General features: G+C 34.9%; 1 protein-coding gene across 7 annotated transcripts; it reads left to right on the top strand.

The window, feature by feature from the left end:
- The first annotated feature begins 487 nt into the window (after positions 1–487).
- Positions 488–10,957, top strand: LOC140887586 (gamma-tubulin complex component 2-like). 7 transcript variants are annotated; one of them, XM_073294928.1, is made up of 23 exons: positions 488–847; positions 2,291–2,344; positions 2,887–3,000; positions 3,164–3,222; positions 3,389–3,434; positions 3,937–4,071; positions 4,194–4,325; positions 4,917–5,000; positions 5,086–5,184; positions 5,315–5,406; positions 6,546–6,618; positions 6,690–6,842; positions 6,911–7,030; positions 7,124–7,177; positions 7,576–7,659; positions 7,792–7,866; positions 7,946–8,077; positions 8,608–8,733; positions 8,807–8,914; positions 9,033–9,095; positions 9,751–9,825; positions 10,276–10,463; positions 10,547–10,957. In XM_073294928.1, the coding sequence occupies exons 3-23, from the start codon at positions 2,926–2,928 to the stop codon at positions 10,668–10,670; spliced, it is 2,097 nt and encodes a 698-aa protein (XP_073151029.1). In that variant the 5' UTR covers positions 488–847; positions 2,291–2,344; positions 2,887–2,925; the 3' UTR covers positions 10,671–10,957. The 7 variants fall into 7 exon arrangements, with proteins under 7 accessions (XP_073151029.1, XP_073151028.1, XP_073151024.1 ...); XM_073294927.1 differs by having other exon boundaries at positions 2,870–3,000; XM_073294923.1 differs by having other exon boundaries at positions 2,239–2,344.
- The last annotated feature ends 7,216 nt before the right edge of the window (positions 10,958–18,173 follow it).

The raw sequence follows: 18,173 nt of genomic DNA, 5'->3' as shown, positions 1-18,173 counted from the left end.
GGTTCTTAGAAAAGTACTCGACACATAAACATGAGCCCTTGAGAATCATCAGGGTTCTTAGAATAGTACTCGCACATATTCTTTCATTGTCTGAGGTAAAATGAGCATCTTCAGTTTACTAACACATTCAGTCAATGAAAGAAAAAAGCTTACTTCAACATTTACATTAAAGATTCATTGAACACAAGCACACATATCTATGTATTGAAGATCATATTGTGCTAAGTGTTGAGTTATAACACATTAAGGTATCGTTTGAAGTCCACGATAGGATAAATGAGGATAGATAGAGAAAGATAGTTTATTTTGATTTAAAGTATTAAAAGTTAGGTGATAAATAATATTGTGTTTGTTTTGATGATAAAAAAGATGGATTATAATATTCATATCAATGAAATACCTTAATTACCCCTGCATAATAAAACAAAAAAAAATAATTGGATTTCGCTTACTATCTTGTCGAGAGACGAAAGAACCTGGTAGATGATCTTGTCCCCAGTAAAGCCTAAAGACGAAGAAGATTTATTCTACAATAGGCGATGCATCACCAATGAATTTTTTTTTATATAGATTCTTCCCATTGAATTTCTATTAATTTTCCAACATTCTCTTTTGAAGGTTTTGATTTGCAGTTAGGTTTGAACGAATAAATTTTTCACGAAGATTCAATAGGTTGCCTTTGGTGGAAGAATTGGACTTTTCATCAGAGCTAATTGAATGGGCTTTTCATTCAGAATGTCATGAAAATTTGTTTAACTTTATTTTATTGGCAGAGCCATCTTGAGAAGAAACACGCAGTATAGGTGTTGGGTTTTGGTACTCAAATGTGACATAATTCCGTTTGAAGGTACTCCAAAATACCAAACATGCAAATACATAAAATTAATTTGTATTTTCTTTTTATATGCTCTTAAAATCTTGAATGACCACACTGTTTTTTGCTAGATTATGAGTTGATTTTATTTGTTTGTTGTTTCTGGGATGAAAATGGCGAAATTAAGTCAATAAAATATCATTTTTCTTTCATTCCACTTCATAATGAACAAACCAGAAAAGAAATATGAAATCACCTTCCAGATTTAGATAGTTTTATAACTCCATATATTCTTTGATGGTTGTATTTATAATGAACTCGTACTTTGTTTTCCAAAAATCAGAGGCGCGCCAATGTTTCCCGCTGGAAAATGAGAGGGAAGATGAAAAGGAATTTTTCGAAGAAAGAAGTGGGAAAAGTGAGGAAGATGAATATGAATTTTTTGGAAGGAGGGGTAAAGTAAGGGCATAAAATTAAATTGACGTAAGAATATCAAAAGAATACTATTGAAAATTGATAATGAATCGGACATGGAGGATATCAAAAGGATATTCTTAGTTTCTTGGAGCTCTATCTTAAGCTTTGAGTTAGAATTCAAGTTGTAAAATGTATATCTCAGAAACTAGGGTTTCCAATTTTGGAAATTTCGATCCATTTGAATTCTAGTGATTGATATTTGATATTATATTAATTTTAGGTGCCATATTTAAGCCGATTGGAGGTATTGCTAATTTTTCAGAATTTATTTGAAATTAATTTCGAATTTCTAGATTTTTAAGATAGGGGATTTTCGAATTTTAGTGTTGATTATTCATTAATTGGGTGTTAGACGCTCTAGAAAATATAAATGCGCATTTTTGAAATTTGTAGGAATTTTAGCTTGGGTATTTCGATTTTTAAGAGTGGTGTATTCACTATCTGGATATCATTACTTCATTAGGACGTTACTATGTGAAATATGGATATGGAATCTTTATTTCGATTGTTGAAACTAGTTCGATAATTCTTGGATTATTTAAGAACTAAAAAGTGATATGAGATACATGATTTGCCACAGGATTGGATTTTTCGAGAAATATTTAAGATATTTATGTGGTAAATTAAGTATCAGTCGAAGTACGTATGAACTGTTTTATTACGACGCCTATAATGACATGTGATGACTTTAAATATCTTGTCATGAGTGACAACATACTTTATGCGATTATGTGAATGATATGATTGCAATGTAATCATGAGGGAAACATACAAGAAAAAATCGTCCAGACTTGAAATCGCAAATCTCTTCATGACCGACCAAAAGTTGAAGCCATTGATTTTTATACCATTTTCCTTCTTCTATTTACCCGAGTGGTTTTCAGGTTATAATGGATTTTCATGATTTTTCTTATTAACTATCTGCTTTTTGTGCAATTTATGTGGAGAGTATGGAAGATGGAAATAATCAGTATTTTGAAGTCTGGGCTACACATGTAGGTTAAAGTATACTGGTTGCAAGTGAATTGTTTGTAGCAACCATCTCATCATCAGGTTTGCCTTTTCTTGCTTCCATGTTTTATATTGGTTTAAGAATTTGACTGTTAAAAAACCTTATTTGTATTTTAAAATAAAACTAATTATAAAATCATCCATATGTGCTATTTTCTAATTAATAATAACTAACCATAACAATACAAATAATCCAATGTTTAATACTATCGTAAATATTTTATTTCATATTATATTATTTTAGTTAAATGTAAAAATAATAATTTTACATGGTTCACAAATTAGGATAAATGCATACTATTTTATATAAATAGCAATTTTTTGCACACTCTTAATATCAATTATATTAGTTTCAAAAAAAAAAAAAATTCAATTATATTATATTATATATATCAATTTGTCGATTCGTCGTTGGAAGTTCAAATTTTGGTCCTTTTCTTTTGGGGTCTCTTGTACCCAATTGCATTTCTCCCTTGAATATGACGATTGGTTCCCACTACTAAACAAATTTTGAACTTCCATCTACGATTTTTTTTGATATCGAATCTAATATATAAGAAGATTCAGCGTGTTCTTGGATTTAGATCAATCAGGGGTTTAATTTTTATCATCAAATTCGTTCGATGGATTACACTCCAACCCTCTCCACACCCAAGTGGAATGTCGATCGACCTTTCCTCACCGGCCGGTTCCTCCAGGTCCCAATTTTCCATATGTAGAGATTTATTTCTTAGTTTTGATATCCTGTATTTCTTGCAAGTTTAACTTGAAATGAAGTTTCATTTTATCTTCATTTTTATTTTCGATTTTGGGGTTTGAACATGAGGAGATTTCCAATTATTCAAGAAGTGGTTTGTGCAGGAAACACAATCTACATCTCGAGCTACTGAAGCAAAGGTTTTTTCCTTGGAATTTTTCAGGTATGGGCAGTTTTTAATTTGAGAATTCACAGATCCTATGATTTTCCTTTTTATGTTTATATTTCCCGTCAATTTGTACTTCCATATTTCTTTTACAATAGCCCGATAATTTTTCGTAGAGTATTTTTATATCATAATGTTGATGACCATGCATTATTTTGTGCAGTCCTGGAGTGGACAAACCTATAGGTTGCTACCATGCTGCAGTTCAGGTAAGTGTATTGGGCAGTTAGCCCCCCACCCCTCTACTAAGTAAGAGAAAAATGTAATTTTTTCTCTCAAATTTTGAAAAGTTTTTAAAAATTATGTTTAACAACCTACCGTCATATTTCTGGGCTCTGGCTCCACCGCAGATTTAGATGACACTAAAATAAACCTTCTTTTTTGAATGTGTTTCAGTCACTACTAAATGCACATTTGAGTTGCTTTATGATCCCATTCAAACAAAATTGGCTCAATTGCGACTTGTATTATGTGATGGAAAGAATTCAATGTAGATGATGAATTTTGCATTGAACTGAGCTGGGGATGTGTTAATGGTTTTGTTCTCAATTGTAGTGGTATGTAAAATAACTTGTCGGCATTTAAGATATTTGTAGCTCTAACTATAGAGTTTGATACTAGCATGAAAAATAATGGATTATGTTTTAAGCCTCAAAATCTCTAGCCTTTGATAAAAAAAAATTAGTATCCTCTGTTTATTATATTTTGCAGGAATTGATTGTTATTGATGATTTGCTCTCCGCTTTAGTTGGTATTGAGGGCCGATATACTTCAATCCGCAGAGTTCTTGGGAAGGATGATAATGTAACTTTCCAAGTTGATGCATCTATGGATTTGGCACTTCAAGTAAGCATATTTCATATGCCTTCTGTGTTCGGTCTAAAATGCATGTGTCCATTACATTTTTCTCATAAATATCAGTCACTTTGATTTTTTCTAACCTACACAAAATATTTACATAATTTCAGGAGTCTGCAAAACGGATATTCCCTCTGTGCGAGAGCTACTTACTAATCAATCAGTTTGTTGAATCGAGGTCCCAGTTCAAGTCCGGTCTTGTAAATCATGCATTTGCAGCTGCACTCAGATCACTGCTTCTTGTATGCTATTTGTTGTTTTGTTGTCATGTAATATGTTTTCTGCGTCACTCTTTGTTCTTCCAATTACACAATGCTCCATGTCTCTGGTGGGAAGATAAGCCCGCAATAATCCTATATGTGATTCACATAGCTGTAAGCAAGCATATGACAGTTGGCATCTTAGCATGTGGGAAAATGTGTGCCATGGAGAAATTGCAGTAGAATGCTCTCTCTACCTAGTGCCTGCTATTAGTCTATTAGTGGATTACCCGATTTTCAATCAAATATAAAGATATATGTTACTTGTGGGTCTATAAATAGAATTTAACTATCGCAAAGTTTGATTTTGAAAAAGGGATGTCAACTGTTCCAGGACAACCTTTTTGGTCTCATTTCCATCAAGACTAAATACGATTGTGATCTGTTTCTCTACCTCTGCTTGTAACATAAGATTGTTGAACACATTTGTTTGTCAAACTAAATCAAAACCTGATTCTCATCTTTTTTTTAATCATGCGCAAGTTGTCGGAGAGGTGGAGATACCTGACTTGGTATACATACCTGGATTATTATGAAAAAAGAACTAATACCTTCAGATGAATGTGTATTTAGGATTACCAAGCTATTGTGGCTCAGCTTGAACATCAATTTCGATTAGGAAAACTTTCTATTCAAGGATTCTGGTTTTATTGCCAGGTTTGATTGGTAAAACCTAATTTTTTTGTATATAACCTTTTATTATTGAGGAATTTACTTGATGTTTGTTTCTAACATCTCACAGCCAATGATGGGGTCAATGCAAGCTTTATCCATAGTGATAAAGAAGTCTTCGGCTAATAAGTTTACTGGTTCCTCTGTTCTCAACCTCTTGCAGAGTCAGGTTTGACATTGTGCATTTTAAACATACTTGAAGGTTATTTCAGATTAAAAGTTGTAGTTTATGATTTACATTTCCTGGGCTAAGTTTTTTGGTGACATTCTCAAATTGGCGGAATAACCTTTCCTTTCAGGCTAAGGCCATGGCTGGTGACCATGTCGTGAGGTCTTTGTTGGAAATGATGTCCCATAGTGCAAGCCAAGCATACCTTGGTATATTAGAAAGGTACTATCAGTTGATGCCTTAGGGTTGCATACAGTAGGGTCTTCATGTAACAGTAGCTTAAATGTCTAACTTTTCATATGCACTATAGATTTGAAAAACCTAAACGGTGGAAAAATTAGTTGTAGCAGGGTGAAGGAAATGCATTTTGCCTTCGAACCTGAAGAAAGCTAACCAGTGAGTTTAACAAATCAAAGCATCTACTCAAGGGACTAGCACCCGGTTCTAATTATAGCACTTGTAATTTTGAGGCTTAGTACAATTTTGGGGATTTTGGGCCTAGGGTGCGGGGGGAGCTACTATGCTCATATTTTTCAATCCTTTAGTGGTGGTTTAGATAGAAATATGGAATAACATTTCATTCCCTTCTTGAAAATTTTTACTCTCTCTCCTAGAAATACTCTGGCCTTAAAACTTTGATTGTCCCCTTTCCCCCTAAAAGTTTCCCCTTTAAAATTTTTCATTTAGCACCGAAAAAATCCAATTTACCCTCTTAAATTTTGCATTTCAGACCCCTAAAAATTTTGAATTGCCCTGTCTAGCATATTTATTAGTAAAAGTACAATTTTGGGGATTTTGGGCCTAGGGTGCGGGGGGAGCTACTATGCTCATATTTTTCAATCTTTTAGTGGTAGTTTAGATAGAAATATGGAATAACATTTCATTCCCTTCTTGAAAATTTTTACTGTCTCTCCTAGAAATACTCTGGCCTTAAAAATTTGATTGTCCCCTTCCCCCTAAAAGTTTCCCCTTTAAAATTTTCATTTAGCACCGAAAAAATCCAATTTACCCTCTTAAATTTTGCATTTCAGAACCCTAAAAATTTTGAATTGCCCTGTCTAGCATATTTATTAGTAAATAAATGTACAAACAGTATCTTGGTTCCACTGCTGCTTTGGGCTTCTCTTTTATAAGCATTGTGATTTTCTTTTTCCAGCGCATCCCTTGAAATTAATGAACTGTTTTATGTTGTAAAAATACGTTTTTCTTGATAAGAAGTTTTAACTTCAGCTTGAGAGACTGATGTCAGTGCAGAGCGAGTATGGTAATATGCAGATGTGTGATGGAGTGCTGTTTCTTCTCTTTTGCGCTTATCTTTATACAAATTTGTTATATTTACTGCTGAATTGAAACAATTACAGGTGGGTCTACGAGGGAGTGATTACTGATCCATATGGTGAATTTTTCATTGCTGAGAATAAGTCTTTTAAAAAGGTTTTTTTCCATTTAAAAATAAATGCTGCCGGACTTGGCTTTTAGGAACCGTCTGATCTTACTTTTAACAGGAAAGTCTCACGCTAGATTATGATGCAAAGTATTGGCAACAACGCTACAGCCTGAAAGATGACATACCTAGTTTCCTTGCAAATGCTGCTGAAACAATTTTGACAACTGGAAAATATTTAAATGTCATGAGAGAGTGTGGACATAATATTCAGGTTAATATCTTGAACTTGTGGGTCTATGATTACTGTCTTCAATCTTCGAGTCAAATTGGTTTGAACAGGTTCCTGTTGCCGAAGATTCAAAGTTAACAAGTGTAGGGTCTAATCATCGTTATCACGAGCTCATTAAAGCGGCTTATGATTTCGCTAGTGGGGAACTATTAAATCTCATTAAAGAAAAGGTCTGCTCAAACCACGCCTTCCCTATCCTCATTTATTGCTCTCCCTTGCCTTGTAAAATTCCTTTTTTGACAAATATTATGTCTTGTTTGCAGTATGACTTAATGGGAAAACTGAGATCGATCAAACACTATCTTCTTCTTGATCAGGTATTACTGGTTTTTGCATTTACAGTGATTCATGTTTCAGTTTAGATTGAGATTTTGCAGTCGTGTGTACAAGGGATGAGTTATTGTGAAGTAATAATCCTACGAACATTTTTCACCCATGGATCATTTAGGTCAATTTTTGGTCTACGGGTGATCAAAGGATGCTAAGTACTCTTTAATTTCCTATACAGACTGCAGAGATATTGGTTTTTCTCCAAGCTGTGATAAGAAACTTTATGTTTCTTTGGCTGCGGAGTAGAATGGTTTTTCCTGTTACCACATGTGATTTTGTGACTGATATTTGCTGTGGCTTTCCATGTGGGGTTGTAGTTTAAAACATCAGAGGTTCATTGAGTCAATTAAATAGTCTTTTCACACTTTTTTAACCAAACTTGCAGGGAGATTTTTTGGTTCACTTCATGGATATAGCTCGGGAGGAGCTCATGAAAAAACCAGATGATATTTCTACTGAGAAGCTACAGGTGTGTTGGCAAATATATATTTTGTGCATTAGAAAAGTAAAGACTAAATTTTGTATAACAATAATTGTATGAGAAAACAAGTTGTTGAATTCAATAATAGTAGGGGTATGACTTTATTTCTGTTCTATCCAGTCACTCTTGGATCTTGCATTGCGATCCACAGCTGCTGTGGCAGATTCATACCATGAGGACTTAACATGTTGTGTGGTGAGTTCCAAGAGCTATACCTGTGTGGTATGGAACTGTATCTGCATCAACTTCAGGAAGTTCTTTAATTTTATTCCAGGAAACAACCACGCTGTGGAAACGGTTGAGTGTGCTCGCAGATCTTCAAATGAACCAGATTGTTTCTAGCCATGGTGACTTAGAAGAACCTGTGAACATAACAGGCTTGGAAACGTTTGCCTTGGGTTTTAAGGTCGACATTCATTTGCAGTTCTTTCTCTGTTCTTTATGTTTTTTGCTCTGGGTCCCTGTAAATCAACTTCAAATTCAGTGTTCCAATCCACCATGCAAGATATCTTTGTTTTGAGCTTTATTAATGAGGTGCCTAGAAGTGAGTGTGAATTAATTCCCATGTGGTAACTTTGGGGTGTTTATTTTGCGGTATGCATTTTGTTGCTTTTAATGTTTTGTTTATCTGTGTCATTACTTCTGTTAGAACAACGGATAGATAACTTAGATGTTGTAAATGGCATGCAACCAAAATTCAGCTAAGTTTCAGCACCTCTTAATCAAATACAAAATTGGTTTTCGGTTTATTTATTAGATGGTCCTAGGTGATTTAACCAGTTTACCAATCAGGAAGTATGCTAAGATTGAAACTTGTAAAAATGCCTTAATTTATCAATGAAAGAAAATTATTTAAGTTTTAAAATTTCTTTTGATTATCTAGTTCAAATTACGGTTCCATTATAATGTTATGCAATTCTGTCTTCTCTGTTTCAGGTTTGTTGGCCATTGTCACTTGTGATCTCAAGAAAAGCTTTAACAAAATACCAGCTCATATTTCGCTTTCTCTTTCACTGCAAACATGTGAATCGACAGCTTTGTGGGACATGGCAACTATATCAAGTATGGTGCTTGATACCATGTGACTATCCCCTTAGTCCTTTCAAATAACTTATTTGAGATGTGTATTGTGTAGGGTCTTCGCAAACTCGACATGCAAGGGATAGCAATTTCTGTCTCTTCTTTGTTGTGCCGTAATATGCTTAAATTTATCAACAGCCTTCTGCATTATTTGACGTTTGAGGCATATCACTCAACCCTCTTGTTTTCCTTTGTTAATTTCACATGCTGATAGCTCACACGATTCCTGCTAGATATTCTGAACATTTTATCTTTTCTTTTTTTTCCCTTTCTTCTTTCAGGTTCTTGAGCCAAATTGGCATGTGATGCATAATAAACTTCAAACTGCAAAGAGTATTGATGACGTAAGTGGATATTCTTAATTATCAGACCTCTTTATTGAAACCTTTTACTGCCTCCGTCCCAATTTTATATGTTTGATTCTTTTGTCACAGAGATTAATATATTTATTGAAAATATCAATAATTGTATATAATGCACTGAAAGAAAGTGAAGGAGAAAAACTGAAATCTGTTATTTTATTCAGATCTCAATACAACGTTAAATAGAAGAAAGCTTACAAGTCCAAATCTCACAAATAAGGAAATATTCTCGTCCTAATATTTACCTTCCTAAATTTATTTTAAACAAATAAAATCGTAACATATTTAATCTAATCAAATCAGGCCTAATATATCGACAATAATACAAACAACTTTCAAGTTGTACTTGTACCATTATATAATGAGTGTTTATATAATTGGCTTGTCATCTTTCCAATAGTTACTTAATTACAAGACCCTAATTAAATAGGGGTACATTAGGAAGAGAATAAAAGAAATATTGCTAAACATAGATACATGTCTATATATTTGGGACCACGGAAAAGATAATATGACTTATATAATAGGGATGGAGGTAATGATTCTGGTAGTGAACAAATCTTAAGTTTGATGAAATTCTCATCGTTATGCAAACCCTGAAATTTTTTAAACTAGCTCTTTGAATTCTATGATCCAGGTTATTGAGTACCATGATTTTTTTCTGGATAAGTGTTTGCGAGAATGCTTGCTCCTTTCTCCCATTCTTCTCCAGGTATGCTATCTGTTTCATCATTGGTTTATATTTTGCCTTTGTGAATAACTGGTAATCATTATCAGATACAACTCACTTTTTTATATCAGTAAAATCACACAATTTTCTGCTCTAATTATTTGGTGTGCAAATTGCCGAACAGTATCTTTCTTGTTTGGCAAGTCATTTTAAATGGTAGCCTTTTGAAGAATATGTTTTTCGGAAGCCATTTGCCATTGAGTAAAACCTGATGTCTAGAAATCCCATCTTGTATTTTTTGCTTGTGCCAGGTAACCAACTCCCATTGGTATAGCAGTAACACATGCTATATATCTAAATAACATTTATTTTGTTTTTCAGTAAAGTATTAAACTTGTTTCTAGCTTGTGAATAGCACAACCTTGATTTAATATGGCAATTTAATTCGATGAAGATGCTACTCTCCTCACTCAATGACTGCCTTCATTGCAGAAACTGGAGAAAATGAAAATGATGTGCCTTCAGTATGCAGCAGCAGCTCCACGATTGATCACTTATTCAGTCGACACTCCCGAAACAGATGCACTTGATGTAGAAAAATACAATAAATTGAAACTAAGGACCCAATCTCAGGCACAGAAAGTGGTGTCTGATAATGCAACTGTCATTGATTCAATTCTGTATGTTGTTAGACAATTTTCCCTGAACCGCAACATCTCTTTCCGTGCGTGTTATCTGATGTTGTTCAATGCATGATCTGCAGGAAGTTTGAAAGGGAATTCTCGGCTGAGCTTCGGAGCTTAGGGCCAATATTGAACAGCAGCTCTAGTGCAGAGCCGTATTTGACACATCTTGTGCAGTTGCTTCTTGGTGTTGGAAGGGATTAGTAATTTACGTTGTAGTACAGAGAGCTCGGGTGTAACCAAATTAGGAAACGCCGCATACATGATGCTTTTAATGTTCGAGCCCTTATTTATTTTTTTCTTTCAATGCGAAGCTCGCTTTGTAACATCTTATCTTTGGTCCGTGTAGACTCCGTTTTTGGTATCAACATGATAACTAACCCATCCGAGCTAATTGTAAATTATGTAATCACATGAACTTATTTGGGTTTTCAGAATTTATCAATCAAATTTGTGGGTATGCCTTCGGTCCGGTAAGGCATTTTCTTTCAGTGAATTAAGGCCTCTACCAATCAACTTCCTTATATCAGATTTTATTTTGTTTTGTTTTTCTTAGAGAAACCTTCCATATATCATATTTGCAATAACTTTCAAGGGGTCCTTTTTTCTGTTATCAACAAATAAAAACTTAACTATCAAAGAAATAAAATATAGTTACTAAACTGCACAAACCCAAAATAAAGACAGTTCTAACTCGATGCATGAAAATGAGAATAACTGTATAAGCTTTTTAAGGGCATCCACAATGGTAAACCTCCCACCACCACTCTTTTGTGTCTTCACTCCGTCACATCAACTCCGCCACATCAAAAACAAAAAATATCATTTAACTATCCACTATAATAAAAATATCAAACAACTCTTTTATGAACCCCACACTTATTTCAAACATCTCAACTATTATTTAATGAAACACACTATTAACTTACACTATCAATATATACATTTAATATATTTTTGTATACATAATTTATCATGGATATATTTATAATATTCATTAATTATACTTAATAAAAAATAACTATTATTTTTATTAGTTGAAATTTATATATATATTTTTAAAAATTTGATGTGTATTTAGAGGATAAAATTACAACCACTAAACTAAACATATAATTTAAAAAAAAACACAAAAAAACAAAAGAAAAATAACGTTATAAATGAAAATGAAAAAAAAACAAAAAAAGGAAAAAAAAAAAAGGCCGGCAAGCTTATCATTAAATAATAAAAAACAACATTTTTTAATAATAATAAAAAAACAAAGGATACTTTTGAATTTAAGAGCGCCTTTTGTCTGACAGTTGAAAAAGCTCCTCCTCCAATCGGAGGAGCTTTTTCATCTATGCCAAGTGGCATAGTGGGAGCTTGAAAAAGCTCCCACTGTGGATGCCCTAAGCACAATATTGAATCTTCCAAAATGGTGTTAGCAACTGAAGATGGTAAAATTTTGCAAATGACGCACACACGCTCTTTTATCAAAAGCAACCCAGCTTGAAGGGTGTTACAGACTTATATTATTATGGGCTTAAAGTATTGGGCCTTATTTGAGCTTTAGAAGAATCTAGAAATGAGGGAGCCATAAATAAAATGGGATGGAGGAGTGAGACTAGTGATTCATTCAAATGTTTATTCATCTTGTTTGTGAGGAATACTAGCAGTGGCTAGGGGAGAAATTTCTTTCCTTGTATATTATTTCTTTGTTTGTGAAGAATATGTTGGAAAATTAAGCTTTTAAGTTTTGGTGTTTGACAAACTTACTGAGTTTGACTGAATTAAAGTGACTTAGTCTACATAAGCAACTAAAGATCTAAACTGGACGATTCAAGTCCCAAACTGAACTGAGCTAAATAGTCTACAAGCTGAACTGGATGAAATCACGGCTGGACAAGTCAAGTCACGTTGTAAGGTCCAAAAGTCCACTAGCTCAATCACAAAAATTGTAAATGAATTATATGATTTTATGCGTTTTATTAAGAAATTTAAAAGTTATGTTTGATTTATGTGATGCTATGAATATGCCTGATATTTAATGTTTTTCAAGTTAATTTAATGTTTTCAAGTTTGCGATTAATACTGGACTGGAAAAACGAGACTAGCCGTCGAACGAGGTCAAAAGAAAATATTTTATGTTATGTAAGTTTAATGCTTTAATACAATTTAAAAGTTGAGAGGAGAAAAACTTTAAAAGTTATTGTTTGAGAATAAGGGGCCGACTTCCAAGCTCATTAGTCACAAACAGATTAGACATCAAAGTTTTTCATTGCTTTTCTCTCCTTGTACGCCTACGTCTTTTCTCCCTTTTCCCGTACACGTTCAAATCTTTGTTCCAAAGCTAGGCCGAGTTCTTTGCCGTTCGAGGCTAGATCGCTCCCAAAGTACAACTTAAATCCAAAATTCAACAATCAGACAAGTTTTAAATGTTTTGAAACCATCATTCAAGAATATAGGTATTTTTACTATGAAACTTCATGTGTATTGATGTGTATGTATTGTATTATGCATGATTTTGAGAGTTTTTAAGAGCATGATATAGAATTGTGATACGTGTATCGTTCTTAACGTTTCATAAAACTATTTTTGAGATTTGATGAGAAAATATGAATGAAATTGAGAATTTTGGTGTGTCTATATGTAACACCCAGTATTTTTAGTACGTAAATTCGCATGCATAATTAGGGATTTTATTTATTTAAAATTTTAGATTTTGGGTTAAATAATTATGTGAAACTATTTGTGCATGTTTTAAGTTATTTTGAAGCATTTAACCCATAATTAGAGATTTTTTTCATGATTTATGGAAATTTAGTTATTTTATCGCGTAGACTGGACCGTGGACGGACGAGATGACAACTTTCTACCAAAATTATTTTATGAGTCTTTTTAGAGCCCAAAAATATTATTTTGAGTTTTATTTCCTCAAAATTTTTAGTATTTGATTTTATATAATTTTAGGAGTCCCTTTTTATCCAAATTTAGCCAAAATATTGACTTTTAATTACCTTTAAAATCCCCTAAAATTTATATTTCGAGATTTTAAATTTGTTATCAGATTCTTACTTATTATTTAGAGTTTTTAAGTTATATATATTTTATATTTAAAACCCTTATTAATATTTTAATTATCCAAAACCTTATTTTTATTGAAATTACACCCTAAATCTACCCAAACACACGCCTTCAAGCTTTCAGCCGCCACCCCCTCCCTTGTTCTTCACCTCCTTCATCGTGCCAGCCCAGAAAACCCCATAGGAGATCGATTTTAAGCTTCCAAGGTGGTTGATCATCGTCCCGTCGTCCCGGAATCGTCATCTACGCCTACTTCTCTTCAACCTTCGGTGCTAGGCATATTTTTTTTCGTTTTTATTTATGCCATATCAGTGTTTATGCGTGTGTGTGTGTAAGAATCAGTTTTATTCAAGAATTTTCAGAGAAATCGAGATTGGTTTGGATGTATGCGCCTTGTTCATGTATTTGTTGAATCATGCTCACGTTTTATTTTCCATGGGTGCGTCCAGCTACTGGCCAAGGCTTCCTAGGCTGTGTGAGGGTGGTCTGGACTCGAGTGGCTCGAGTGGTTTGAGCCAAACGAGCCCAGGTAAGGGCTGGTGCAAGATCGGGTCCCTTTTGTACGCAGTTTAGGGTTCAGAGGAAGGGGTGACCGGCTAGGTGGCTAGGGCTGCATGGGGCTGGGGTTGTGGTCAGGTTAGGACCGCCCAGACGTGGGCTACGTCTGGGCGGCCGGAGCAGGCCGGCAGCAGCCATGGAGTGGCTGCTGCTCGCGGCCGAGGCCTGCGCAAGAGAGGGGGTATCGAGTTTAGGGTTAGAGTGGATCCGGGTCGGGTTGTTGGGTCCGCGTCGGGTCTGGAAAGTCATGGGTTATGTTAGTTGGGTCCGGGTTTGGGTTAAGTGAGTCGGGCTCGGGTATTTTTATTTTTAAGTTTTAAGTTTAATTAAGTGTTAAATGGGCCTAACTAAATCCCAAAAATTTAATTGGGTTCCATTTAATTATTTGGGTTGAATTTAATTGTTATTGGGCTTAATTAAATTAAATTAAGTTAGCCCAATAATTTTATGGGCTTGGGAGTCCATGGAAATTATTGGGCCAGTCTTTGGGTTTTTGGGCCCATTGGGCCAGATTAAGTTGTTATTGGGCCAAGTGTGTGCTAATGAGCTTTAATTGATTTATTGGGCTTAGAAATGCGTTAATGAGCTTAAATATGTTAATGGGCCAGTCTCAGTGTTAATGGGCCAAAATTTAAGAAAATGGGTTGAGTGTTAGGGCCAGCAGTTCAGTACAAACCATAAGAAATTGCATGTGTCCTAATTATATATTTAATTATTTTATGCATGAAAGTTATTTTAGTATTTATATGTTAGTATAAAAATTAAATTAAATATATATGAAGGACACACATTTTATTTAAGTACACGCATTTATGAAATAATTTTATGGCATGATTTCATGTTTAAGGTTGAGCAAGAAAATAATTTTATGTTGGAAGTTGAAGTAGTGTGACAATTTAAGGGGGGCAAGTCCCCACATGTTAAGGGCAGTTTACTGTCAATTTAAGGGTAGTTTACTACCAGCAAGAGGTGATTCGTCACCGCCGTGTACGTTGGTTTTAAGAGACTGATCAGTCGAACCATTTAAGTTTAAGGTTACACTATGGATATGACCATGCGATGTTAAAAAAATGTTATGCTCAACGATGTGTAAGTATGTATTATATGATTATATTTAAGATCAAGTTTAAGCAAGATTTTAAGTTATGATTCATGATTTTTTTAAAGCATGCCCATTCATGTATATGTTATGTATTAGTATTTCAGTGATTTAAATTATTTTAAATCCTTGTTATGTTAGCATGTTGGGCCTCTAGGCTCACTACACTTATATGGTGCAGGTGAGTACGTTGTGAGACCCCGTTTCTAATCATCTAATCTCGAATAATTAAACACAATCAATCACGAAGAGCCGCGGAAAAATCGAATCAAATTTTTTTTTTTTAAAGGATTGCCTCGCGCCCGCGCAGGCAAAAGGTCCAGAGGCTCACGGAAGTGCTCGCGCCCGCGCGAGGGGAGTGCTCGCGCGCGCGCGGGCAAAACTTCCAGGGCCCCTCCAAGCAAGTCGCGCGCGCGCGAGGTCCAGCCTCGCCCGCGCACAGGCCAAACGGACATAAACCTGGAAACACTGAAAAACAACCAAGAGCATTTACGATCAATTCTAAACTCAAGAACACATATATATCAACATTTAGAACATACAATATTCTAAGTTCTGCCCAAAAAAATACAATAACAAGTTTGACAATAGGGTTCGTTCGACTAATCAAAATAATACAAGTTCAAAGACATAACTCTACGACGCAAGGTGTCTCACTTCTATCACTTCCAACTCGATCTAGTCATGCAGCTTGTGACTCGATCCTGCCCCACCTGCCGTCAAGTACACATACAAACAAAACGACAGCCGGATAATCTGGTGAGAATATAATTCCCAGTAAAAGAGACAAGTAAAGCAATTTCAAATAATATAACAATTCATGCTATATAAAACAACGAGCCAATTAATTCAAAAGGCATATCAGCTATCAACTCGAAATGCATTAAAATGCAATGCATGACTTCAAAACTCGGGATTTTCTAATCGGATAATCGGATATCAATCAGTACTCGGTTGGGATCCCAGGGTCAAGTTTTCACGAACAACTCACCGACACACCCATTCGGGGTGGATGTCGTTCAACTCAGACCCCTAGACTTCAGAGCAACTATAAGAAGCATTCTAGCAATTGGAAAAACTCGAAATCCAAAGCCACTTCAATATAGCTCCCTAAATCGTCTAAATTCAAAATGAATCGAATCTTCGGCTCAAGATGTATGCAAATGAAACTAAACTCATTCCATTTAAAATCAAATAATTCGAAAAGCATACGAGTATGTGATTTCCTTCGGGCACTCGAATTAATTCAAATTCGAGTTAATCGTCCCGTTCATTCAATCGTCGTCTTTTTACCTTTTCAAGTTCGTCGAGAATTCAAGTCTGAAAATAACAACAAACTCAATCAATAATCAATCGAATCAAAACAAATCAAAGCAAAGAAACTCAATCAATATACCGTCTTCAATTCTCGAATCGGTTCAAACTCCCAAGTTCGTTCCAAACCCGAATCGTCAACTAAATCCGAAAATGTTGAACATACGGATTCGATATCAATTCAAAAACTCAACAAATCCGGAAATCAAACCGAAACAAACGACTGATAATCCAAAACTCGATTTCGACGGCATAACGGCTATAAACGGTCAAACCAAAAATCATCAACATCATTAAACAATTCTAAGAAACTCATATCATCTTCCAATCCATAAAAAACAACCAAATCCAACCAAAATCCAAAGACCCATTTTCGAATTTAAGCTCCAAAAATCATATAAAATCCAAATTCGATCTTTTTCCGAACCGAATTCGAATACACGATCTATGCTAGCTCAAGAACAACATACTCGAAGATTATCAAATTCTGACAACCCGACAAAAATCAAATTTTGTGGATCGTAGCAAAACTTACGTCAAAACGACGCCCTCGTTGCGGTGATCGTGAATCTCAACTCGAATCTGAAATCTAACGGTCGGATCGCGCGAGTTGGACGGAAGAAAAAGCTCGAAATGTCGTTGGCCATGGCTTCTGGGAGAGGAGAGAGGGATCGAGAGAGTGAGAGGGAGAAGGAGAGTGATGGGTTGAAGTGATGGGAGGAGGCAACTTGCTTGTATAATATAAAAATCCCATTTTTGCATTTTGGTCCCTGAATCTCCCAATTTAAATCGATTCAATCCCGGCTCAATAATCTCCAACAATTCCAAATTAAATAATAATCAATTCTTCTAATCTCGAAATAATTAATTTCAGGGCCTTACAATTCTCCCCCTCTAAGAATCGATTTCGTCCTCGAAATCAAAGTAGTTTCATCTCAGAAAACAAGATACAGTTCGAAGACTGCTAGAACGATTCTTCTCTCAAAATATTTCTGAAATCACCGTTTTGATCAAACTCTGCTTCTTGCACCATTTCTTCAAATCTGTATCGGCTCAACTACACAAACTCATCTGAATCGGTCCCGTTAAGGAGCTGTTACTAAGTTCGGTCAACTCTGAATCGGTCGTCTCAAACAAAACTGGCGACTCATCAATTTCTGTCTCGACATTTAAGAAAATCAGTGAACTTGGCAACAAAAGACAATAATCACGTCGAGAATACCTGATGAATACGGAAGATCAAGGTAGTGGAAAACAAAGAGAACTGAAGGAGTAAAAGTCGGTAGGCGAGGTCGCCTATCTCCTCTAGAATCTCAAAAGAACTCGAGAGTTCATCGAGACAGTTCTCTCTCTTATCAAAACTGACACAACCTCTAAAAGGAGTAATCTTCAGAATTACCCCGCCTAACTGAACATAAGTATCGCGATCTACGTCGGAATTCGACTACTTCGTTCATCCTTCTTCTCAAGTCGCCTTCATCTTAGACAGGAAATCTCTATTCGTCTATCGAACCTCTAAAAAATTTGATCCCAATTCAGGAAACTCATGAAATCATCCCGATTCGATTGGTATTCTCATTGCTTCTCGTACAACTCATTCACAACAATTGATATCAAGATACTCGTCTGATAGCTGTTGTTCGAAAACTTTGCAAAAGGTGAGAAATCCA

The sequence above is a fragment of the Henckelia pumila genome, chromosome 3 (assembly GCF_033568475.1).
Source record: "Henckelia pumila isolate YLH828 chromosome 3, ASM3356847v2, whole genome shotgun sequence".
In the NCBI taxonomy this organism is placed as follows: domain Eukaryota; kingdom Viridiplantae; phylum Streptophyta; class Magnoliopsida; order Lamiales; family Gesneriaceae; genus Henckelia; species Henckelia pumila.
This window is presented reverse-complemented; position numbering and strand designations above follow the sequence as displayed.